Source organism: Ananas comosus, linkage group 23, assembly GCF_001540865.1.
Source record: "Ananas comosus cultivar F153 linkage group 23, ASM154086v1, whole genome shotgun sequence".
Classification (NCBI taxonomy): domain Eukaryota; kingdom Viridiplantae; phylum Streptophyta; class Magnoliopsida; order Poales; family Bromeliaceae; genus Ananas; species Ananas comosus.
Genome location: NC_033643.1, coordinates 2,899,034 through 2,924,479, shown reverse-complemented (window position 1 = coordinate 2,924,479; position 25,446 = coordinate 2,899,034). Strand labels below are relative to the sequence as shown.

Genomic DNA, 25,446 nt, shown 5'->3' with positions numbered 1-25,446 from the left:
CAGATCATTTCAAGCAATGAATAAACTTAAGAAACTCAATTGCAGGAATTTAAAGAAGAGGGGCCAAAGCAAAATGTCGCAAATATGTTGAGAATCAATAATGCAACTAATCCAATGCCATTCAGTTTGGATCTGGTTTCCGAGTAAAATGGTGCTAATCTCAGCTAAAAGAAAGAAATCTCCCAGTAAAGTGCGGTTTCGTAAATTTGTTGCATGATACCTTAAAATAAGGACAGTTGATTGGAAGAGAAATTCTCCGGATAATATCGACCCACAGATGAAGCAAATAGAGAACAGAAATTCATACGGTAACGAATTTACTTTCGAAGAAAAGATTCACGAAATACTATAAGATTCATATTTACAGACGACAAAAGCGAGAAGCAGCAGTAGCATAGAATATATACAAGGCAATCCAAAAGCGCAACCTCACAGTTAAAGCATTTTTAGTCTCGACAGAGTTCTCATACTTAAACGAAATAAGAAGGTTTTACGATCACGAGTCCAGAGACAGAGCTAAAGCTTGTATCTTTATTTCTTGTTACCAATGCAAACGGCGCAATCTCATCAAAACAGTTCCCAGTCATCATCAATAGAAGCCTTGTGATCTTCAACCGAGATTTCCCTTGTCTTATTCTCAGGTAGATCGTTGTTGGTGGGCATTGGGTTCTCACTTGTTGAGTGATGCTCAGCTCCCTCGGACAATGTGGGTTGATTGGGTTGATTTTCTGACAAGTAAACCGCAGTGGCCAAGTTGCTAGCTGCCAATAGCATAGGCGCATCGACTCTCTCTTTCAGTGATGCCACATCCTCAAAGATAAGGGAGATTTCTCGTCTGGAAAAAGAAAATATGAAATGAGGTTTTCATTCTTCACATTGTGTAAAAATTTTGAACCGGAGCTTGGAAAACAAAGAAATCAAAGCACACTGGATAGATGCAAAGTTACTGCAAAATGTCAATAAGGTGATAGAGCTTAGAAGCAAGGAAATTGAAGCCCACTGGGTAAGCAAACTTACTGCAATATCTCAACAAGGTGACCACGATCCATCAATAAATTCTTCAACTGTAACAAAAATGTCAAAACATCAAATACCGCCCACAAGAACACTTTACCTGCCTCAAAAACACAAAAACCTGTTTCACAATATCTAATATCATGTTCATGCAGTGGCAGTGCGTGTCATTACCATAGCATTCTCTTCTGCCTGTTTCTGAAGCCTTTGCAACTCGTGTAGAATATTCTGCATGGTGGCCTCCTGCTCTTTTAAAGCCCTTCGAGCTGACTCCTGCCTTTCAACTACCTCCCGTTTGGCTGCTGCCTCTTCTTCCTTCGCAGCAGCTAACCGTGCATCTAGAGTGTGACTTATCTGTTGAAAATTGGAAGATGATGCTGAAGCAGACGTTTCCCAAAAAAAACGTAACAGCAAATATCCACAGCGAAAGTGAAAAGAGATAGCCGCCCCTTCGGATTGTGAAAAGAAGAGCGAAAGTGACTCCTGGAATCTTATTCCAAGGTATAAGCAATCCACATTTTCGGTTTGCAATTCACATGGCTATACCCCTTGCCACAAAAGGATAATTGCCTATATACTCCTCATACGTTTGAAAATATCCGATTTACCCCTACTTTTTTTTTTTCTTTTTAAAATACCCCTCATATGTTCCACCGTTATTGCAAAATACCCCCGCAGTTATTTCCTGTTAAGTTAACTTGGGTTAAACGTGAGTTAAATATCTACCACAGTTAAAAAAAATTAAAATACCAATTTTGCCCTTAACTTAAGGGCAAATAAGAAATGTTGGTGACGGTAGAGGGGTATTTTGGAAATGACCAAAAATCAAAATACTTTTTGTGCCCCTGACTTTAAGGGCAAATAAGAAAGTCAGTGATGGTGGAAGGGTATATTTGAAAGAGCAAAATAGTAATTTTACAGAGATAACAGAGTTAATTAACAGATTTTAACTCTAGGGATATATTAGAAATAGATTAGAACGTGGAAAGGGTATTTTCAATATTAGCTTTCTAAGAGGGGTAAATAAGAAAGTCAAGTACTTTTCAGGGGTATATAAGCAATTGCCCCTATAATAATTACTAAAACCGTTACTCAAGGAAAACTCCCTCGATCAGTTAGAAAGTTGATACTGCATAGAAAACAGGAATTGATGCTAAATAGTTAAATCTTTTAGAAGAAGGAGATTCTCACCTCCTCGACAAGTAAAAGAGAATTCTCTCGCTGAGCTGACAAATCGATAAGGCGGCACTGAAGCTCCTCAGCTTGACATTTTAATTGATATTTCTCCATATTAACTTCTCCAGCTTGCTGCTAACATATGAACAGTGTTACTCTCTATTTGAATAGTAATGAACCTACCCGAAAAGAATGAGGAACATCAAAAGGAAATAACCTTATCATTTGATTCTTGGGCACTCTTAATCATTTGGCCAAGGTCCTCTATCTTGGCGAGAATATCTTGATCAGCCATGGCAGCTTCTTCTTTCGTCCGTTTAGCCTTTTCCTCATGAATCTCTACTTCTTTCATTTTAGTAATTGTAGATTCCAAAGCAGCACCAAATGTTTCCTGTTTTCATCAGTTTTAGACGAGATCAGAATTTCTATAAGCCAGTCTTGAGGCTATTGTACAAGGGAAGCATAGGCTTATTGGGACAACTATGCTATTCATCATTATAACTCAGATAATCAAAAAAAAAAAAAAAAGATTCACAATGATATGACCAGAGATTGCAGTCATGCAAAAAATAATTATTATAATTAGGCAAAATATCTGTAACTATGGAAATCCAGCATTTAAGTTTTATAGTTTCACAGCAACAAATAAAACAGAACCAAGATAAAACTAATTTAAAGATACAAATTTACATTTGGCCAACACCAATTTTATATTAAACGAACTATTCTAAATTACAAAGTAGAAGTACCTTGTAATCTTTAAAATCATTGACTTACATAAGGTTTTGGCAAGCCATTCAAGCCCATTAGTGGTGATAAACAAGTCATTGTCTCAGCAGTTCAAGATCGATCAGAACTTCCTTATAATTGATTAGAATTTCTCATGTAAGGAACAAAGCAGGCGACCCCAGGTTTTAAGACTTCTGTTTGCCTCAAATCTCTCTTGTGCTGACTTTCTAAGATTGGTGGATTTTTGCCGACCTTCATGATACTATGGAGTTGCAATTTCTAGCAACTTGAGGGCAAGCACACTAGCAACTTTAAATTCTGAGATTGCAATTAGTTTTGAGTGTTGCAAATTTCTCACTAGTTAAAAACAAGTGCAAAACTTCCAGTATACCAAAAACAGGTATCAGAGTATATCATGATAATAAATAATGAATATATAGTGTTCCACTGCAGTTTTTAGACTAATAAACTCTATTTCAGGTTAGAAGAACTAACAGCAGGTAAATAAGAGAATGAACAACTGCATGGCTTTTACACACTAAATCGCCAAACTAAAGATCAAGATCATGAAAATCATTACCTTGCTCTTTGTCATATCAGAAATTAACTCATCCAGAAGATCAACTTGTACACTCTGGCTCGACTGTGTAGCTACACCTGAAGATTGATTATCATAACCAGTGCAAACCAGCTTTACTGCAGACTCGAATTCAGCCGAACTCTGAGCAGTACTGTTAATGTTCATCTCAGGATATAACGACAAAATATCCTGAACATTGGCGTGAAAAGCTGGAGAAATTGGTCTGGTTTCAGCTTCAAAATTTTGTTCAAGTAGGACTGCACTGTCCACCAACTTAAAATCATTAGTTGATTCCTTGTTGGAGATTTCGCCATGATTGATGAGATTAGAAAGAGAAGCAGAAGCTTCTAATTCACCAATGGAGATTGGTTCTGATTGCAAAGGAACGGCTTTGTGGCCAGCAACAAGATGTGGCTCACGCTCCACAAATTGTGATTCAGATTGCGTGTTCATATATGCTTCAACTTCTTGCGTCGACGGCAATTTTGACTCGTTAGATGGAGCTAAATCTTCAACTGGAAAACTTCTTCTCACACCATTATCCAAGAGTTGGGCCCAACCAGGAGTCGCAGATGTATCGTCGTCGCGTACAACATTTTTACCTTTGGTTAAAGGTTCCATAACCAGAGCAACGCCATCCTCAAAACTTTGATTTCCCGATACCTTGTCATTCCCGTGCATCCCAGCTACACATTCAACAAGTCTTTACCGTTAGTAATTCAAAAGAAGCACATTAGTGCGTCTATACGCATTAATTTCAATTCAGCAATGCACCAACGGTTACAGCACGACACCAAACCATTATTAAACCATATGGTAATTAAAACATCCTAGGTAGTAGCTTTATCATAATCCGAGTTCGTAAATGTTTACTTACAATTGCTATGAGAATGTTCAGCATCGTCAAAAACATGCAGATTGTAATGTGGTTCAGTCGGTTCACTTAGCGTCGGCAGAACTTCAGAGAGAACAAATTCAACAGCTGCATCAACATCTTCGTAATATTCGCTGGCGACAGCCTTCAAGATGCGAAGATCAATCTGATCGGAAACAGAAGAAAAGCAGTCGATGGTCAGTGAGAAAGCAAAAGATGTTGTAACAATGCAGCAACTACGCAGAACATGCATCATAATACTGCATTTGTTTCTCTTGGAGTTCTACGTAGTTGCTGAAAGCGCCGACAGACGGTCTTCGCCGCTCTTGCACCGGGGAAGAAACAAGAACAGAAATAATCATTCGTCTCGCCGAATCAAACTATTTCTGATATGTTCGACATTCTCCATTGTTATTTAATAACGGATGAGTAAACTTCAATTTGCCCCCATGAGCTTTAGCTCATTTCTACTTTGTCATCATATGATTCAAAAGTTGCACTTAACTATTCTGTAGCTTTATCTCTATTTTTATCCGAAAAATCTACTATCAAATAGGATACCAAAGTGAAATTTTTTGATAACCACATGATAATTAAGCGTAAATTTTTAAACTACACGATGACAAAGTAAAAATAAACCAACCTACATGAAATTTGCCCAAGAAAGATATATACACACAAGTTCAATGTGCCTATCTTGATTACTGTAAACAGCCCTTTGTCTCCAAAATTTTAAGATTTTAGAAAAAGAATTTCAATACTTCGCATTCAAAACTCCTCTCATGTTCTCGAAAAACTCAAAAACCACGACCTCTTGCTCTGATACCATGTCGAACAAAACTGATCGTCTCTAAAAACTTAAGCTTCTGGAGAGCCGGATTACGATATTTTGCATTCAACAAGCACAAATTACTGAAACCATCAAAGTAAATTTAGATTCAAAATGATCATCTATGCAAAAAACGAAGATTCTTTCTTTTGGCAGAAACACAGGATGATAAGTCAGTAATAAAATAATAGATCAAATGGAAAAAAAAAAAAAAAACAATTCTAAATCAGATAACACATCAAATTATCAAACAACTAATGATAATCAAAACAAAATATTAGCAAGCGACAACCAGAATCGACCCGATTGTGAATATTTGGGAGGAGACAAAAAGGATCGGAAAATACCTAATAATTCTACAAAATTAGCCTAATTTACCTGAGGAAAAACATCTCGCAGAGCCTTAAATACGGATTTGAAGGCCATGATCTCTTTTTCTTTAAGGGATTTGTGAAAAAGGAGTTTTTTTTTTTTTTTTTTTTTTTTTTTTGAAGTAAAAGAGAGGAGGAGACGAAGAAGTAGCAGAGAGTCTTGGAGTCGAAGTTTACGCAAAGAGAACGACTGTTTTCGGAGTATTCGTCGACTCACAAATAAAAAAGCAAAAATGAAGGTTAATTGCACCTTTGTCCCTAACCTTTTTACATTTTAAACTATGGTACTAACTTTTTGTTCTGCTATTTGGTCCTTCAAAATTTATATTTTGTTTCAGTTAGATTCCATTTTATTCAAATTCTCATTGATTTTGATAAAATAAGCCATGTCAATTTCCATATAAAGTTTTGTTTACTCATATTGATTATGATCGTGGCGTGATAACACTTTGCCGATCTCAATATCGATATTTTTTGTTTATATATTTTGAAAGAGTTTGATAGCATGTTTAGCTCGACGTATAGAATATCGCATGCTTCAACAGAAGAAAAAAGTGTCGTGTGTGAGGTCAAGACGGTTGTAGTTTTGTAGATACAGATGATAGTATTGAGGGCAGTAAGATTTAAGCTTAATGGAATGGACATACATACTATGAAAGAAGAGGTTTGGGTCTAAAAAAAATTTTTTTTTAATATATTTTGAAAGAGTTTGATAGTATATATAGCTCGATGTATAGAATATCGCATATTTTAACAGAAGAAAAAAGTGTCGTGTGTGAGGTCAAGACGGTTGTTGTTTTGTAGATACAGAGGATAGTATTGAGGGCGGCAAGATTTAAGCTTGATGGGATGGACATACATACTATGAAAGAAGAGGTTGGGGTCTAAAAAAAAAAAAAAAAAAAAAAAGGTAAAAGCTAGAAAGTAGAAACTAATAGTAAAATTTAGGGTAAACTTCAAATCCCGCCGTGGTTTCACACTTTCTCAATTTAGTACCCTGTAGTTTAAATTGTATCAAGTTAGCTCATGTGGTTTCGCACTTTCTCACTTTAGTAGCTTGTAGTTTAAAGTGTATCAAATTAGTATAATGTGGTTTCATTTATCTCTTTTTATTAATCATTTCACTAGTTTTTTTTGTTAAATCAGTAACAAAGTTAAAATTAAATGATACTAAAGTGAATATTCGATAAATCTAGATAGGGTATCTAAAGTTTTTTTGTATATAATTTAACGAATATTAATGAAGGAAAAAAAATCAGTGACAAAATTAAAACTGAAGGGTACTAAATAAATATTCGATAAATCTAGGTAGGGTATCTGAAGTTTCTTGTATATAATTAAACAAAATATTAACAGAGGAGCTAACGAAAAAAGAAAAATGAAACCACATGGTACTAAATTGATACAGTTTAAACCACAGAGTACTAAAGTGAGAAAGTGTGAAACCACAGGGTACAAAATTGATGCAGTTTAAATCACAGAGTACTAAAGTGAGAACGTGCACCACAGGTATTAAATTAATACACTTTAAACTGCAGGGTATTAAAGTGAAAAAGTGTGAAACCATATAGGTGGTATTTGAAGTTTTTTCTAAAATTTAATTCTAAAGATTGGTGGATGAATTAAAATTTTGGTAAAGATTGGGGACCAATAATCCAATTAACCCTAAAAGCAAGAATTTAAGTGTCCATTGTTACGACCGTATCTACCATACTATATCATACTAATAAAATACCGATATGATACAGTAACCTTATTTTTTTTAATTTAGTAAGTAATTTTTCAACAAAGTTTAAAATATTCGATAAAGATACATAATAAATAATTAGAAAATTTTGTTACTAAAGTAAAAAATAAATATTTTATATTATTACGTGTCGGCGAGTTTTCAGTACGATTCCATACCATGATACTTAATCTTTGCCTAGAAAAATAATAATATAAAAATTAAAAATTATAGGCAAATATTTTAAAATTTACCAAATAATTCAATAAGTCTCTCTGCTCAATCCAAGTTACTAATTACATTGTCACATTGACTGCATGTCTCATATATAACATCATAAAACTTAAAAAACACACAGAAAAATTATTTTTATATTCTAATGCATGCCTTCTTGTTCAATTGTCAAAAAAAAAAAAAAAAAAACTTATTTTGATCCGATGTTCTTCTGATCTCATGTCGTGTACATAATTCTGTAAAACTGTAAAATATAAATAAACCTATTTTTTTTCTCTCAATTTGATAATTAAAAATAATGATTGAAAATTAGTATAAACCTACTTTTAATTTTTATTATTTTTTACACGCTAGAATATAAAAAAAATAACTTTTTATGATTTAAAGCTTTATATGAAAGACATATAATCAAAACAGCTATAAAATTAGTACATTTAATTGGATAGAGAGACCAACTAAACTATTTGATAAAATTTAGGGCACCTAATTGCAAAAATTAAAATATAAGCCCTTGTTTATAAAAATAGCTAAAGTTTTGGAGATGAGAGATCTATGTATATTTTCTTCAACTCCCTAATCTTTACAAATTTTGATTCTAGTGCCTAGCATTTTATGTCCTTGGGTTTAATTATTTGATTTTTATGGGCCAATTAGTTGTAGTATTTTTTTAGTTAAAAAATTAAAATATAGTGTATAAATATTTGGATTGATGTACCAAGTGTATATAATTATTTTTAAGAAAGCAAATCAAATTATTCGCAAAGATCGGATAGTAAAATTAAAAAATTATTTTTAAATAATTTTAAACTTAGGTTGTTTTTCAGAAGATCAATCTAATAAAATAGATAGGAATTTAACCCATCACGATCTCACAAAATAAAAAAATTTAAAATTGACTTTGATATAATGTTATCTAAAAAATTGATAAACTGAAAAATAGGTTTAGGACTACCTATATTTTTACTTTTGTTGGAGAGTGTAGGGGTTACATTTGGCCGAAAAAATTAAAAGATTAAAATAAAGAAAATATTTTATAGATATTATTTTTTTTCTGACTTTCAAAAATTTATATGTTTTTTTATAAAATTTTAAAAATATTTTTAAGAATTAAGATGTTAATAGAGAAGGAGAGCAAAATGATCAAATTACTCTTACTTGTTCTATAAAACAAATAATTTTAAAAAAACATATTTGTTATTCTTTAAGAATATTTTCGGTAAAAATTATAAAAAATAAATAAAATAGTGATAGAATTCTAACTAAAGAGGAGAGGCTAAATGCGTCAGCTTGAAATTTTGAGAAAGTAAAAAATTTATAGTTTTAAAAGTGAGAGACCAAAATTTGAAAAATAAATAATTACAGGGGATTTTCTGTATTTTAGCCAAATTAAAAGCTTTTTTTAATTGGTTGAGAGAGACACCTAACCATACGACGGATATTTGGAAGGACCAAGTCCATCGATTCAACGGCGAATTAGAAAATAACACGTGTATGACATTTCCTTTTCATACCAGCGCATGTTTGGTTCACGAATTTACATTTTTCAAAAATGGTAAAAAATAATTTTCATAAAAAAAAATTTGATGAAAAAAAAAGTTTTACTTTTTACAACTTTTGGTTTGTAGAAAAAATAATTTTTATTAATATTTATTTGATTGAAAAGGAAAAAAAATCTACTTTTATTTGATTCGATGAAAAAAATAAATGAGAAAATTTTACGCAGCTTAAATTTTCATTTCTAGCCAAAAAAATATTGAAAAACAAAAATTTTATTTTTTTCAGAATATATTTAAAATATTTTTAGAAAAAAATAGTTTTATGACAATCACACTGAAAATAACTTTTCGGTTTGTTTTACACGAAGGTAAATTATTCTCATAATAAAATTTCTATTTTATTAAAATATTTTTAGGGCCTAATTAATATTGAGGCTCATCTAAAGCTCATAAATAAAATAAAATTAGGACAAAAATACATAAAAATATAATTTAGCAATTTTTAACATAATCGAAAAAATTTGCGTCGTATTTTTTCACCTGGCATAATATAATTTTTCTGCTATCACAAATAAAGTCTTAAAATATCTAATTACTTTCCGATTCTAATAATATAATAACAAATTTATATTTTAAAAATAAAATGCATGATATTTCTGAAAACAATTTATGGATACAAGCTAGATCATATAAAACTATAATTTTAAACTATATTTGTTTCCACAAGTCACTTCAAACTATAATTTCTTTAAATTTTTCTCTGTCTTAGTGTAATGCTATGATAGGCTACAAAAGTCAAAAATAGAGTTAGTAAAATTGGACCATTTTTCTCAATTTTTTGTTGATTAAGTTTTTTAAATTCTATAATTATTTTTTTATATTTTAGTTATTATAATTATTAAGATTCTTGGTCATAAAGTCTATTAACTCACACTAAAAAATCTATCTAAATCATAATTAGCATAACAGACATGCTTCTCAGTTTTTCAATAAAATTGCAAAAAATTTTTAATAAGATCATAAAAAATTTATCGTAATTGACTTATTGCGATAAATCGAATTCAATATAACGTACATAAATAAACTAGGTATAAATTGGTATATGACAAAATTTATTTCTTGCTGGACGGCCGAAATTTGATGTAGAAATGACAATTTCTATTTGAACTAATAATCTTTATTAAAAAGCTTAATTAAAATAATTAGTAAAAAAAAGTCTTAATGTAATTACAAAACAAATTATAAATATTAAGAAAAACTTCAAACATCCCACCTATGGTTTAATGTCGGATCGTTGGCGCTAACCATTAATCCAAAAGCTCGAGCGGTTAGAAATACACAACCAATTCACTTAAAACATACAGAAACAGTACCTACGGTTCTCGATTGTGACTAGGCCCTACCAGCCTCACGCCACTTCGAACATGACTCAGCCCAACCCAGCCTTACACCATTTCGAACGTGACTCGGCGTACATGCCCTCCCGCCACAGGGCAGGATGCTGACCCATTTAAGCCAATATTAATGCTTTCTGACTTTAATACCCTACGATTTTGTTTTTCTCTTTTCGTTGTCCTCTCTGTTAAAATATATAGAAAAACAATTTCAGACACCTCTGTAGTTTATTGAATATTCACTTTAGTATTATACAGTTTACAACATTTTTATTTTAGCACTATGGAGTTTTAACTTTTTCATTGATTTAACGAAAAAGTTAATGAAAAATTATATGATACTTAAATGATACTAGTACATAGAGACCCGTGCGATGCAGCGGGTAGATAATAAAAGTAAAATTTAAAAATTTAAATAAAATTTATATTTACGGGTTATTGATATATAGAAAGCTATACCATGTTAAGTACAGTAAATTTGCATGACTAAATTCAACTGTTAAAAAAAATAAAATTATAGTTAAAATCCACTCATTAATAAAATATTAATATGATGCGTGTAATTAATTGTTGCACCTTACATGTAATTAGAGGAGTGGGGAGGTGAAGGGTTTGGGGGTTGAGAAGAGGAGAAGGTGATTTGATTTAAATTGGGCTATGAGAATGAAGGGTAACATGTTACATGGTAAAAAAAATTTTTATAGTGCATGCAAAATAGTTACAAAAGAGAGGGTGGGAGATTAATGGAGAAAGGAGTTGATTAAAGTTATAAAATCCACTCATTAATAGAATATTAATATGGTGCATATAATTAAATGTTGCATCTTGCATTTAATTAGAGGAGTGGAGATGTGGAGATGGTGAATCAACTAGGATTCGAACCTGGGTCTCGGGTACCAACCACTAAGCTCTTTGCCACTTGATCTAGAGACAGTTGGTGAAATGTGAAGAGTTGGGCGTTAAAACAGGTGGTTTAATTTAAAGTTGAATTATGAGAATGAAAGATAATATGTTATATGACAAAAAATATTGTGACTTCATATAGATTTATAAATATAAATAATTTAAAATAAAAAATACTAAAGTGAGAAAACCCTGAACTACAGGGATTATATTTGAGATTTTTTCTAAAAAGTAAATACGCGAAGAACAGAGGTGCAAATGTGCAATCCTGGCCCAATAATAATAAAAAAAAATCAGCAACAATGTAATTTACCCCCTGGAGTTCTCCTTATGTACATTGGCGTCCCCTCCCCCACCTCGATCCGTTGGAGGCTCCTCTCCTCCCTAGGGCTGGCAAACGAGCGAGCCGGCTCGCGTTCGACTCGTGTTCGGCTTGATATTCGGCTCGCTCGAGCTCGACTCGAAATTAAATGAGCCGAGCTTGAACAAAATAAAAGGCTCGAAATTCATTTCAAGCCGAGCTTGAGTATTACTCGGCTCGTTCGAATTAGGCTCGAAAAGCTCGAAAAGCTCGAATATATATATATATATATTATATATATTAGCTATAATATAATATATATATGTAATTTTAATTATATTATGTTTTAATTTATTTTTGGCCTTGCCTAGTAAAATAAACTCCAAATAAATACAACCGTGCAATGAGCCAACTCTAAAATTTACATTACATCACATCTCTCTTCTACAGACTTTCTAACTGTTGCAGCGAAACCTAACAAATAACAACATTCAATTTTCAAATTCCTAAATTTTTTTCGCCCCTTCTCTCCTCCTCATCTCTCTCATCTCCTCTCATACCCATAGTTAGTTATCGGATCTTGGCATATAATTCGACTACGAATATATATACGTAAATTTATTTCTAATTTTAAATTCGTTGAAAAATTCTGTTTAAAAAACGAATCGGTATAAAATATAAAATATAAATATAAAATATAAAATATTTATATTAAAAAATAAAATATTAATTTTTATTCATATTTTCATAAATTCGGCAAGTCAATTCCGTAAGTTATTCAATAATTCTGTCGCCTGCCCAAAAATCGGCGAATAATTCTCTTTCTTCGAAAAAATTCGTAAACGGAGCGAAACCGTATTAATTCGGATTTAATAATGTCGCGAATAATTCAGCGAATATTCGCAATAATTCCGCGAATTTTAAACTAGGTCAAGCACCCTCACCCAGTCAGGCAGTCACTCCTAAACTCGTTATTCTACAATATTTTGTATTTGAACCTATTGACATGCTGCATTCAAAATTGTAGGTAATAGTTCTATAAAAATTAACACTATTGATTATATAAGCGGGCAATTGCCTATATACCGCCTGAAAAGTTTCCGATTTTTTTATTATTACCGACCTCTTAGAAGGTCTAAATATTGGAAAATACCCTATTATGTTCCAAGTCTTTCTATTATATACCCCTGTAGTTAAGATTGTACAGTGAGGCTGTTGGTTTTCTCTGAAAAATTACCATTTGTTCCATTTCAAATATACCCTTTGTACGCGTACAACTTGTTCTTAATATATCCTTCATATAGGCAAACTTTTCTAATTTGCCCTTCAAAATATCAAATTTTATTATTAATTAAAAAGCACGTCCGGGAGCGAGCTGCATGAACAGATGGATCGTAATCGTCTCAGCTAAAACCAACACTTGGTTTAGAGGTATAGTTAGTTAATTTCAGATTCTGTAAAAATTCGGGTACAGATATTTTTTAATTCTCTTTATTTTAAATATATTAAAAAATACGGTAAAAAACGAATTCGGAATTATTTCAGATACGTGACTTTATACAAGATATTTATACGTCACACAATTAAATTTCGGCTGATACAAAAATTCAGCTATTCGGCGATTCGGATTCGCCTAAGAGTTATAGTAGTTAATTCGGATTCCGGATATTAAAATGGCGTTGTACAGAATATAATTCGTCTTAATTTTTAAATTAGTTGAAAAATACGGTGCCTAAAAAAACGAATTCAGCAATTATTTCAGATACGTATTTATGACGGTATATTACTACGTTTCACCAATTAAAAATTCGGATAAAAAATTCAGCTAATTCGGATCGGTATTCGGCTAGAGTATTAGTTAAGTATTCCTCGATTCGTAAAAATTCGGTACAATATAATTCGTCTTAATTTTGAAATTAGTTGAAAATACGGCTAAAAAATGATTCGGCATATTTCAGATACGTGATTTTGACGGATATTATAGTTCACCAATAACAATTTCCGAATAAAAAATTCAGCTATATAAAATATATAATAAATAATACTAATATATTTATTATTATAATTTTTATATTAGATTAAAATATTTAAAATTATAAAAATATATATTAATAATAAGAGTTATATATTTAAAATATCAATAAATAATTAAAAAATTATAAATAAAATATATATAATAATATTTCTGTTATATAAATAAATACTATATAAATATATTATATAAATAAAATTATATATATAACATAATTTATATATTTATTTATATATATACATGGAGGGAGTCCACCGTGACCTCCCTCTCATGCCGGTCCACGAGGCAAACTGGCCTCGGTGACCGCGCACACGTAGCTCCCCTCCGCGCGCAACACCGCGCCCTCTTGCCATCCGGCACGCGGACGGCTCGCGAGATGAGATCGTCGCTGTAGCCCTCTTGCTCCGACGGCCAAGACGGCGGAGGAGGAGGACGATGACGACGAAGCGCGAGGAGGAGCTCGTGGAGGAGCCGTCCTGGAATGGAGGAGCTCCTGGACGGCACGGACTTGCCTTCGAAAGGCGAGAATATTGGCGGCGGTGGAGGCGCGCGGGAGGGGACAAGGGACGGAGGTGGTCGCCCAGCGGAACACGCCTGAGAGGACGACTCGCGGAGGGACAAAAGGGAGTCGAGGCGGGGCGGGGGAAGGAGGAGCGGGGGTCGAAGGGGTCGCCGTCCTCTCTGCGACGATGGGGTTGGGTCGGGTTGGGGACGACGATAGGGGAGGAGGGAGAAGGAGAATAACGAAGAGGATGAGGAGATAACTTAAGGAATTAGTATAATATGGTAGGGGCAAAATAAGTATTTTATTTAGATTTTAACTCAGTATATATTTAACCCATGTTTAACCCGAGTTAACTAACAGAGGATAACGCAGATATTTTAGAATAACGGTGAACATGATGAGACATTTAGAAAGAAAAAAAAAGCAGGGGTAGATCAGATATATCTGAACGTATGAGGGGTATATAGTTTAGAGCTCGGAGCTCGGACTCGACTTGAATTAGGCTCGCTCGAGCTCGGCTCGATATTAATTTCAAGCCGAGCTTGAGCCTAGATTTAGGCTCGAAATTATTTCAAGCCGAATTTGAGGCTGACAAAAGCCTCGAGCTCGGCTCGTTTCCACCCTACTCTCCTCACCGACACAATAATTAAACACCCCACCCCCACCCACCACCCCCCCCGCCCCCCCAAAAAAAAAAAAAAACCCAACCTCTCCATTGCCTCTTCACCTGCGCCATTGATGAACCCCTCCGCCGCTTCCTCCTCCTCCTCCTCCGCCCCCTCTTGGTTCTCCGGCATCGTCCGCTCCCGCTCCGCCAAATCCTCTGCCGCCTCCTCCTCCTTCTCCGGCTCCGGCGGCGGTGGAAGCGGCGGCGGCGGCGGCGGCGGAGGAGGAGGAGGAGGAGGAGGCGGCGCCGCCTCCTTCGTCGACATGTCCGGCTCCGGTAGCCGCAAGAAGCAGCTCCGGGGGACACTCTTCAAGTACGGGCCGAAACCTATTCAGGTGAGGAGTTAAATCGTCCTAATGTGAGCTCGATCTGTTCTTTCAGTAGCTAGTTAGTGAAGGATTTGAAGTGCTATTTACGACTCGAAGATGATAGTGTTGTCGATCGCTGAGACTAAGCTTTGCGTTGCTTTGCATATCTACTATTTTTAAGCTGAATAGATCGAATCTTATGATTGGCTATAGAGACTCTAATAAAAAACTTAGTACGATTTAACACTCCATCCAACAGAAACAGATCATGATCTACTATATTGTCCAAATTCAGAAGTATATGTGAAAATTCAACTAAGATTCGCCGTTAATTTATGGCAAGATTATTAAGATCGCAGTTCATGAGCAAAGTTTCTACAAGTTTCATCCCAAGGAAACTTCATGTGTAAATGTCTATGGGTTAGGAGGGGAGGGAGCGTAGCAAAAGATAATGAGATGCAGGTCCGCCTAAAGCGTGGGAAGAATATGGTAGAACATATACCTTTTCTTTGGAGATCTGGGCTTTACTGTCTATTTGTGCTTTTTTAGTTGGGTCCCTCGTAATTTTGTAGTATGAAAATTAGAATAAAATGAACAAGTTGGGCTCCGACAAACCCGCATACTTGGAGGATGATTTTCTTCTCAAACAAAAAGGACGAAAAGATTCATCATTCATTTATGGTAGCTATGCGTTCATATCACAGTCGAAAAAGTGTTCCTACGAATTCTGGGGTGCAACTCAAGTTGAAATCAAAGAGAACCTAGACTATGCCACTATGTACATTTTACTTTTATGCCTATAAAGAACCTGAGAACTGTTTTCTCCTGCTGGGTGCTAGTGGTGATCTTGAATTGGACAGCTCTTTATTGTTCTCTTTCCTTCCAAAATATTTCAATATTTGTTTAGCGGTTGGAAGCCTGCTTTGCAACCTGTCTATAGCACCAGCTTTTAGGTGCTTCCTAATTTCGACTCTTTTTACGAGTGTTGTTGCTTCAAACTATACTTTCATCCAAGGTTTAAAGTGCCCGTCGGCACGGGCCGTATCCACCGTGCTGTACCGTGCCAACAAGATACCGGCACGATACAGACTCCGTGCCAATGACATAGCTCAAAACCCTCTATTTTTTAAATTAGTAAGTAATTTCCTCAATAAAGTTCAAAATATGTGATAAAAAAACATAATAAATAGTTAGAATATTTTGTTGCTAAAGAAAATAAATATTTCATACTATTATGTGTCGGTACACAAGAATTTTTTTGACCGGCACGCATCGGCACGACTCGGCACGCACCGTGTCGTACCGTGCTGGTAAGTTTCCGGCACGATCCCGTACCACGGCACTTAAATTCTTGCTTTCATCCTACCCATGGACATTTCAACTTTACATTCTTTGTAATTTCTAACTAGTATGATCTCGAGGCCTATAAAACATAAAGAAATATCACTGACCATAAATTTATGACTTGGTGCATTACTTGTCACATATAGTTTGTCTCAACTAAGGGCACACCAAAATCTTTAACTCCTCCATTAGCTTCTTGCACAATATGGAATCTCTACCATTTGCATCGATTAACTTTATTCCCACTTATATGTTTTCTTGAAACTTTGTTAATTTATATCTTGCAGGTGGCATTTAAAACTGGTGACTTCAATCAACAAGTTATCTTCATTGGTGGTTTGACTGATGGATTTCTAGCGACTGAGTATGTTATTTATGCTTATTGATGCTTTATTTTTAGTATAAAATAACAAAAGAAAATCTCTATGCAAACTATTTCCGACACCTTGCTTTCCGATTCTTTACTCTCATAGGTCTTATGCACCTTGTTTCTTTCATTACTATCATGGATATTTGTTTGAACTCACCAGAGTTTTATCCTTGTTTAAGAAAGGTTTCATGCCATACAGAACTAAGGCTATCTTTGTTATGTTCAAGAAAAAAAGGAAAAAGGAATAAGTCGATATGGATAACTTGTTTAATGAGTGTGAATAGATGTCGTTTTTTTAGCTTTACTTCCAGAATTATAAGCTTGCCTACAATGTATGTAGTGTTATCGAACATCATGTGGAGGCACTCAAATTGTCACTTTTACCATTAGGACCAATATTTGTAGAACATGTTAAGGCTTGAAGAATCTCATTATGCCAATATAGCACAGTCTAATGAGCTGTTCTTTTGTATTAAGTTGTTCCACTTCCACAAAAGTTTGGATAGGCAGCTAAAATTCGGAGTAAAACCACATTAGCTTCTTTGCAGCTCATCAAATCTTTAACTCCAATATGTAAGTCTTATATCATTGCTGACAGGGCCTCATTCATGTGGTCTGCTTGGTACTATGGTAGATGTTATCCCAAAAGAATATTCTGATTATAAAAGTTGATGTTGCCATTAACTTCATTTAGTTTAGCTAGTTGACGGTATTGTGATTATGCAATTCTAAATTTGACAAGCTTAGGCCTCGTTTGGTACTGTTGCCATTTTTTTTTTTTTTTTTAAATACTAATTCTATATAATTTGATGAGGAAAGACTTTTTTTTTGTTGTTATAGTTAGCTTACAATGCATCTAGCTAAGTGATAAATGACAACTTGTTTTTTAAAAAAAAATTGAAAGAAAAAAATTATTTTCATATTTTTGTCTTTCGTTGCCAAATAAACACTTTGGATGAAAGGCAAGCAATCTATTGTCCACTCCTATACCTTAAAGACGATACCAAATGAGGCCTTGACTTACATGGTTGTCTAGAGAAAACTTCTGGCTGGTTATGTTGTTTCTTCCATTGGCAAAGATAACAATATTACTAGTTGGCGAAGGAAAATATTTATTATTTCTGACAGCTTGATCTGAAAACTACATGCTTTCAGGTATTTGGAACCTTTATCGTTAGCTTTGGAGAATGAAAAATGGTCCCTGGTGCAACCCTTGCTGTCTTCATCTTATATTGGATATGGCACCTCCAGCTTAGAGCAAGTATAGCTCATTAATTGATTGCAGATCTTTTCTTCCTTTCTGGTTTTTATTCATCAATCTTTGTATAACAGAGAGTTGATTCTTTCAATAGAAAAACTAATACCACTTATTGTTAGAAGACGCTTGCTAATATAGTAATATATTATCTTGTTACCTCAGATGACTGACTTAACAATAGCAACTAATTGGCAGCTTATTTGGTACCCTTTGTACTAAAGTATGGTTGCATACTAAATTTTCTCTATAAGAATGCAATAAATTCGTTAAGCTGTCGAGAAATTTCTCTTTTATCCCTACAGATCAATTTGATAACTTTGTTGAGCATTACAAACTAGCTATAAAATCTTAATCATGCGTTCTAGAAAGTGACCACCATGACCACTATGGCATGTGCCTTGGCAAATCCGATCTTGGTGATCTATTCTGATGTTTGGATTCGTCATCTTTCGTGATTGCTTCAAGTACTTTACTTGTTTTGTAGGGCATTCGAATGCCATGATTATGCATTTCCATGACTAGCAAAGATCAATGATTCCGTGTGTGAGGTTCAGACTTGATCTTTAAAGTTCAGTCTTGATAAGGATAGGGTCGTGCATGATTCAGTATCAAATAATGTAACTCGATTGTTGATTTTGGAGTTGGGATTTTTTTTACCGATGATATATTAGATGTAACAATTAGATTAGCTGATTTCCATTTATATCTGAAGATTTGATATAAAAAATCAAGATAAGGTAATCAACTCATTTGATTATAGTAAAACCGCACTTACTAATTAGCTTAAGATCAATGGGCTGATTCAATATCCTTTTGACATGCGTACTCTTTATCACCTTTTGTTTTATCAGTTGCTAAATTTTAGCTTAATCATATCTTAGCTCCTTCCTTTCACATAATGCTTGGTATCTTGGCATATGGATATCCTTGTGCTAATTATGTAATATTATTTATAAAAGGATGCAGTGGAGCTAGATCAGCTAATTGGATATTTGATAAACAAGGAGAACTCTGAAGGTGTTGTGCTACTTGGTCACAGTACTGGTTGCCAGGTGATTTTAATTTTTTGCCCCGTAATGTTACTTTACAATCCGTTATCTACTGAAGTTAACACAGAATAGGACCATCTTACTCCAATGTATGCAGGATATTGTTCACTACATGCGTACAAATTTTTCATGTTCCAGAGCAGTTCGTGGAGTCATTTTGCAGGTGATGACCTATTCTGCATGTCTCCTCCCATTTTAGGTTCAGTAAATTCAGAAAGCTTTTAGATGCCAATATTCCAAATTTTTGCTTAGACGTCAATACTTTTGTTTCTTTTGAGGATTGAGAGGTCATGATCTTTTACTTCTCCCGGCACTCATCTTGTGACAACATGTTTGGGAAATGTAGAACACCTTTTATGATTATTTTTCTCAATTTGGCTGATTTTGACATGAATTTCTATCAGGCCCCAGTCAGTGATCGGGAATATAGAGCAACTCTTCCAGAAACTGCTGCAATGATTGACTTATCTGCAAAAATGATTAGTGAAGGTAGGGCAATGGATTTAATGCCAAGGGAAGCAGATCCAGGTGCTCCGATTACTGCCTACAGGTGAATGTTATTATGGTGCCATATCTGCAGAAAATATAAATGCATGATTTTCTTATTGGTACTTTCTAGTTGATATTATTTACACTGCTGATATTTTACTTTTAAGTTTTTCAACACTTTGTAAGGAAAAGTAAAAACTGCAAGCTTAAGGTTTTGACTAACATTAGACAAGTAGTACAAGAGGTTACCGGGAATTTCCCGTGGAACTGGGCCGGGCTTGGGTCGGGTAATACTATGCCCAAGCCCGGCCCAAAAGAAAATGTTAGGCTTCGGGTCGGGCTTTTACCCAATTTTTTTGAAAATTACGGCCCGGCCCAAGCCCAAGCCCAATGCCCAATATCCATCGGGCTTTGTGAAGGCCCATTTTATACATTTATCATATAATACATAAATACTTTTATTTGTATAAAATTAAAATAAAATACCTATTTTTACTAGGATTAGATCACATCAAAGAAATTAATATCTAACATCAAATATAATACCATTAATGTCTACCAATAATTATCCATCAATAAAATAAGACTAAACAAAGAAAATTAATAAACTAAAATTAAGACTTAGACAAGTAAAAGATGTGCTTCAGCAATCTTCACTCCTACTCCGATGCTTGCAATCCTACAAAGTAAATTATAAAATAGAAACTTCTCATATAAGAGTAGAACGTTTAATTAATTAGGGTATATATAGTTTTTTAAAGAAGCGTTGTAGTATTTTAAAATTTAAAATTATCCTTAAGTTATGTACATAGAACGTCTAATTAATTTTTTTAAAAATTTTAAAATAGTATATATTTAGTAAGTGTTATGTGCATAACTAATTAGGTATATATAATAATATGTACCATATATTTACTCATAGATATGTATAATTAATTAATTATATATAATAACACTATTTAATATATCCTAATATGGAACTAATATTTTGTTAATATATAATATATCCTCATATATATAAATATATATCATTAATCACTGTCACACCCTGAACTACTACGTTTTTCCGGGCGCGCCAACAGACCCGCCGTATACAGAGGAATTTTTTCGTGTATACAAAACGATAGTTGTACCTGTAATCAAATCATAGCTACAACTAGAAGTATAGAGCTGCTAAATTAACGCATGTATATATAAACGCTAAGGATTCACTGTACATACAACACTCATAACTACACCTCGCTCCAGCGAGTAAACAAAACGTAAGGTATATACATGAACCAAAACACCTCAAAACTACCTGCGAAGGGTACTCCTCTAGTACGGCGACACGACTAGTAGGGATCTAGCTCGCGACTTNTATACTATATACTATATCATTAATAACAATATATACTATATATGATATACTATATCATTTATTCTTTTTATAAATAAACATTATATATATATATATATATATTTAAATATTTTATTTTAATAATTAATATATCGGGCTTTTGGGTCGGGCTCGGGCCTAGCTTGGACATGCCCAAATAGGCCCAAAATTTTGTCAGGCCTAAATCTTGAAGCCCGGCCCAAACCCAAAGTTAAGTTTTTAATACCCAAAGCCCGGCCCAAACATGGCCCATCGGGCCGGGCCTTGTTTAGGCCCAGGCCCAGTTCCACCCAAACGATTGACTTGACATGGGTTAGTCAGATACTCGGCTGTCAAACAGACCTTTTCGGAATTTTAGAAGAATGTGAGCAAATAAGGGTCTAACCATGTATAAAAAAGCAACATATATGCTGCTTACCTATTCTTACCCTTTGCATCTGTCATCTCTAACAAATATTGATCTCAGGGATCAAAAATTGTTTATTGCTATCTATTTTTTTTTCTTGTGGAAAATCTGATTTGTGCTATAAAGCTTTCTAACAACATTATCCCTGTAAAAGAGAGAGTAAGCTTTTTAACAACATTATCCCTGTAAAAGAGAGTGATAAGAGCCATGTGCCTTCACACAAGAACTGGAATTGATCACGAAAGAGAATGTCCATCTGCCATCACTGTATCTACGATCTGTTTCAAGTTGAATCGACAACTTTAGTATTGAGTTGAATAATCTTACTAAAAAAGTTCACTGAATATTTTTGTAGTAACTGGAAATTATCTTAATCCTAGTTGGTTAAAATCTAGCTGTCATTGAGCTAATGTCCCATAAGGGGTCTCATTCAGTAATTACTGAGGTTGACAACTTACTACTTGATGATGTTTTGTTTTATTGTGGAAATGCCAGTACTCTGTAATGATTTTGGTAAGAATATGCGCCTTCTTTGTTTGCTGTTATATGCATATATATGTTAAAATATATAATTAGTCTATCTCCATTGGGATCTAGGTACCACTCTCTTTCCGCATACATGGGGGATGATGATATGTTCAGTTCAGATCTTAGTGAGGACCAATTGAGACAGAGACTTGGTCATATGTCGAGTACGCCTTGCCAGGTATGTTTAGATAAAGACTATGTACTCTATTGAACCACCATTTATGTCAAAATTTAGGGATATGATGGTCAGTACTTGTTAATCTATTTCAAAGAAGCAATCTGATGCAATGACTCTACTATTATAAGTTATTTCTAATATCAATCTACCTCGTTAATCTGATTTCGAGAAAACCATCTTTGAATCTAGGATTTAAGAGTAAACACTATCCCGCTCCACATCTTTATCCTTCTGGTCATTTTTCTCATGGCTTCGGGGAATCAATTTTAGGTTGGATTGTAGTAAGTAAAAGAATCGAACATTAGAATGTCGAATTGAAAACAGGTAGGAGAAACCTAAACAAACATTTCAGCTCTTGATAGTAGTTATCGCAAATGCAACGAACTGCTACTTGATTGTTGTTCAAGATTACTAGTACCTCTTTTGAATTTTATAGAAAATTCCGTCCCTTTCTCTTCTTTTTTCTGGGGTATTAAAAAACATGAAGTACATGGTTTTAAGAGTGAGTTTTTGCAGGTTATTTTCTCCATGGCAGATGAGTATGTCCCGGAGTATGTCGATAAAAAAGCACTAGTAGAAAGGCAAGCTGAAGACACTTTGTAACTCTCACAAGCAGTAGTATTGATAACAAGCTTTCTACTAGAGTTATTAACATGAGCTCTTTATTGTAGACTATGCCAAGCAATGGGAGGCGCGGAGAAAGTCGAAATAGAATGGGGGAACCATTCTCTCTCCAATAGGGTTCAAGAAACAGTTCTGGCCATCTTGGACTTTGTTAAGAGGGAGGGGCCAAAAGGATGGGATGATCCGTGGCATTAGAAACACATTTCAGCCCTGTTTGGATCCATAGTTTGGTAAATTTCTTTAGATTTGTAGATTTGGTAGATAGGAGTATGATCAAATATTTATAATGAAATATCATATTCGACCTCATGTTATTTTTTTAGAATAAGATAAATCACCTCTTAAGTAAAATACGGTCACATCAAATCGTGGATAACAAGATCTTTGAAGAAGTCAAAATTAAACTCCTTACGATCATACTCGAAGATTCTCATACCGAATATGTTATTCCTGGTTAACATATTCCAACATTCAAACATGGCTCATTTATTATTGTATATCTACTTTAATTTTTTGTGTCCGTTCATTTTTTTATCTATCCAATTCCTTGTATTAATGCGATTATTATCTGTTTTTTTTTTGCCTATCAACTTGGGATAATTTCGTGTTGAATAAATTGGTCATTTTCTATCATTTGAATGTATCTCCTTTGTGTCATTTGATGTAATTAAATTCTCTGTATCTTTAATTTCGTAGCTTATTGGACTGGGAACAAGTGAACTTCTGCGGCACGAAACTTCCTTTCATGATTGTAAATTATCAGGTTGATTTTAATCTATTATTGGATCTTCACAATCGTAAATTGTCTAGAAAATATATTTCAGCTAAATTATAGTCTTATGGTATTCTTAAGTGAAAACGTATTTTAAAAAACACTTAGGGTCATTTGGTTGTATGTAGCTGCAACTGTATTGCAGTTGTAACTATATGTAAATGCAAATTTCGTGTTTGGTTGGATGTATTTAACTCCAACTGCTGCAGTAGGAACTATAGGAGAAGGTTCAATTACAGCAGTTCGAACTACGCCCAAATTGGCCGTAGTTCCAACTACAGCAGTTGGAGAGAGTAACTTCAAATAAAAGATATGCTTATCTCCTTAATATTTTTCAAACAATTTTTTTTTTTTTTTTTTTTTTTACATTGGAGGTAATCTCACCATCATATATATAAAATAATAAAATTTTAAAAATTATTTCTCAACTCCATGCAACCAAACAAATTATTTATACTTGTAACGCTTTCTACTATATTCAACCAATTAAGATTCATGTAGTTATAATTATTGTATTTTCAACTGCATGTATTTCTAACTACACTGCATTTATAATTACATCTAATTAAACGGCCCCTTAAAGAGGCTAATTAGTACGAAGTCATGGATGCTATTGATAGTAAAAGAAAAATGTTTACTATCAATTTTTTACTTTTTGGATGCCTAAGGTTTAACGAGGGTAGATGGAATACTCATAAGTAGGGATGTTAGCGAGCTAGATTTGGGGCGGATTTTTAGAAACCCGAACAGACTTCAAACCGGAATCCGACGGATTTTAAAAATCTACATTCAAATTCGAATCCAACCAAAAATTCAAAACTCGAACCCGAACCCGAAAATTCGAACCCGAAATAATTATTTCTCTTTTCAATATTTTAAAATATATTACACTAAATCTAAATTTTTAAAATATAAATTTAAATATAACATCAAATTTTTATATACATATTATATTTAACGTAAATAAATTCGGGTTTGGATTCAGGTTCGTCTCGAGTTTAGATTCGTATTGAGTACAGTAAAAATCCGCATCCGAATCCATATCTATCGAATATTATTTTTGACATCCATATCCGAAACCATATTCGTTTAGCATCTGATAATTCTGCTTTGTTTAGATTCAATTTTGGATTAAAATTTCGGATATCTGTATCCATCGACATTCCGAATCTTAGGGCCACAGAATTGATAGTAAATACTATTTAATTTCACACAATACGGTGGTAAACATCTTTTAGGCTTCTTTTAGGAAAGTAAAGTAAAAATTTTAACAGTAGGCATCTCAAAAAATTCTCCATCGGTAGGTATGGCTGCCGGGGAAAGTAAAAAATTGAATGTCACACACGCACAAAATATGCGGTGGTATAAAATATAAATTGCTTTCAGGCTTCTTCCAAAGAAGTAACAAAAGTCTTGACAGCAGACGTCTCCAAATTTGAGGAGTCAGGACGTAATTGGCTACTGCAGAAAGTAAAAGATTAAATGTCACGTTTATGGAGTTGATTGATATGATATAAAACAACCTCATTAGAACTAGTTTCACCATTGCAAACAGGGGATAAGAAAACATCAATTAAACCATACTATGTGCGCTGATAAAAAATAAATAATGGAATTGATCGGTATATTGAGGAGTGAAAGAGATCGAAAAAGATATGAGACAAAGAGCCACGGAGGAGACGTTGGATTATACTAAATCTAACAATGATTGCTAATTTAGTTGAACCTGAATGCAAATCTTCAAAATTTGAGGCTCTACTTTCAAATAAAATGAAGTTTCTCGATCTAATTTACTATATATTGTTTTTATTTCTTTTATCAGTGCAAATATATCATCATCTATTGTGTTTCCCTTTGTACAGGCCAAACCTTATGAAAATCACATTTTATCAATCCTAAAGTTTAATTTCC

The 25,446-nt window shown here is 33.8% G+C and overlaps 2 protein-coding genes across 2 annotated transcripts; one reads left to right on the top strand and one right to left on the bottom strand.

The window, feature by feature from the left end:
- Positions 292 to 5,765, bottom strand: LOC109728144 (CAP-Gly domain-containing linker protein 1-like). Its single transcript, XM_020258488.1, has 8 exons — positions 5,581 to 5,765; positions 4,377 to 4,539; positions 3,500 to 4,185; positions 2,408 to 2,581; positions 2,206 to 2,322; positions 1,189 to 1,368; positions 1,018 to 1,064; positions 292 to 835 (listed from the first exon to the last, which is right to left on the bottom strand). The coding sequence occupies exons 1-8, from the start codon at positions 5,626 to 5,628 to the stop codon at positions 568 to 570; spliced, it is 1,683 nt and encodes a 560-aa protein (XP_020114077.1). The 5' UTR covers positions 5,629 to 5,765; the 3' UTR covers positions 292 to 567.
- Positions 14,844 to 23,403, top strand: LOC109727750 (UPF0613 protein PB24D3.06c). Its single transcript, XM_020257924.1, has 9 exons — positions 14,844 to 15,166; positions 16,771 to 16,847; positions 18,009 to 18,114; positions 19,071 to 19,163; positions 19,258 to 19,323; positions 19,565 to 19,710; positions 22,031 to 22,139; positions 22,656 to 22,720; positions 22,811 to 23,403. Exons 1-9 carry the CDS (start codon positions 14,903 to 14,905, stop codon positions 22,956 to 22,958), a joined length of 1,074 nt encoding a protein of 357 aa, XP_020113513.1. The 5' UTR covers positions 14,844 to 14,902; the 3' UTR covers positions 22,959 to 23,403.

Coding starts and splice junctions, on each gene's coding strand:
- LOC109728144 (XM_020258488.1), bottom strand. CDS start 5,628: ATGGCCTTCAAATCCGTATTTAAGGCTCTGCGAGATGTTTTTCCTCAG. Junction 1,065..1,188: donor AGGCAGAAGAGAATGCTATG/GTAATGACACGC, acceptor TTTTTGTTACAG/TTGAAGAATTTATTGATGGA. Junction 836..1,017: donor CACCTTGTTGAGATATTGCA/GTAAGTTTGCTT, acceptor TTCTTTTTCCAG/ACGAGAAATCTCCCTTATCT.
- LOC109727750 (XM_020257924.1), top strand. CDS start 14,903: ATGAACCCCTCCGCCGCTTCCTCCTCCTCCTCCTCCGCCCCCTCTTGG. Junction 15,167..16,770: donor ACGGGCCGAAACCTATTCAG/GTGAGGAGTTAA, acceptor TATATCTTGCAG/GTGGCATTTAAAACTGGTGA. Junction 19,164..19,257: donor GTCACAGTACTGGTTGCCAG/GTGATTTTAATT, acceptor CAATGTATGCAG/GATATTGTTCACTACATGCG.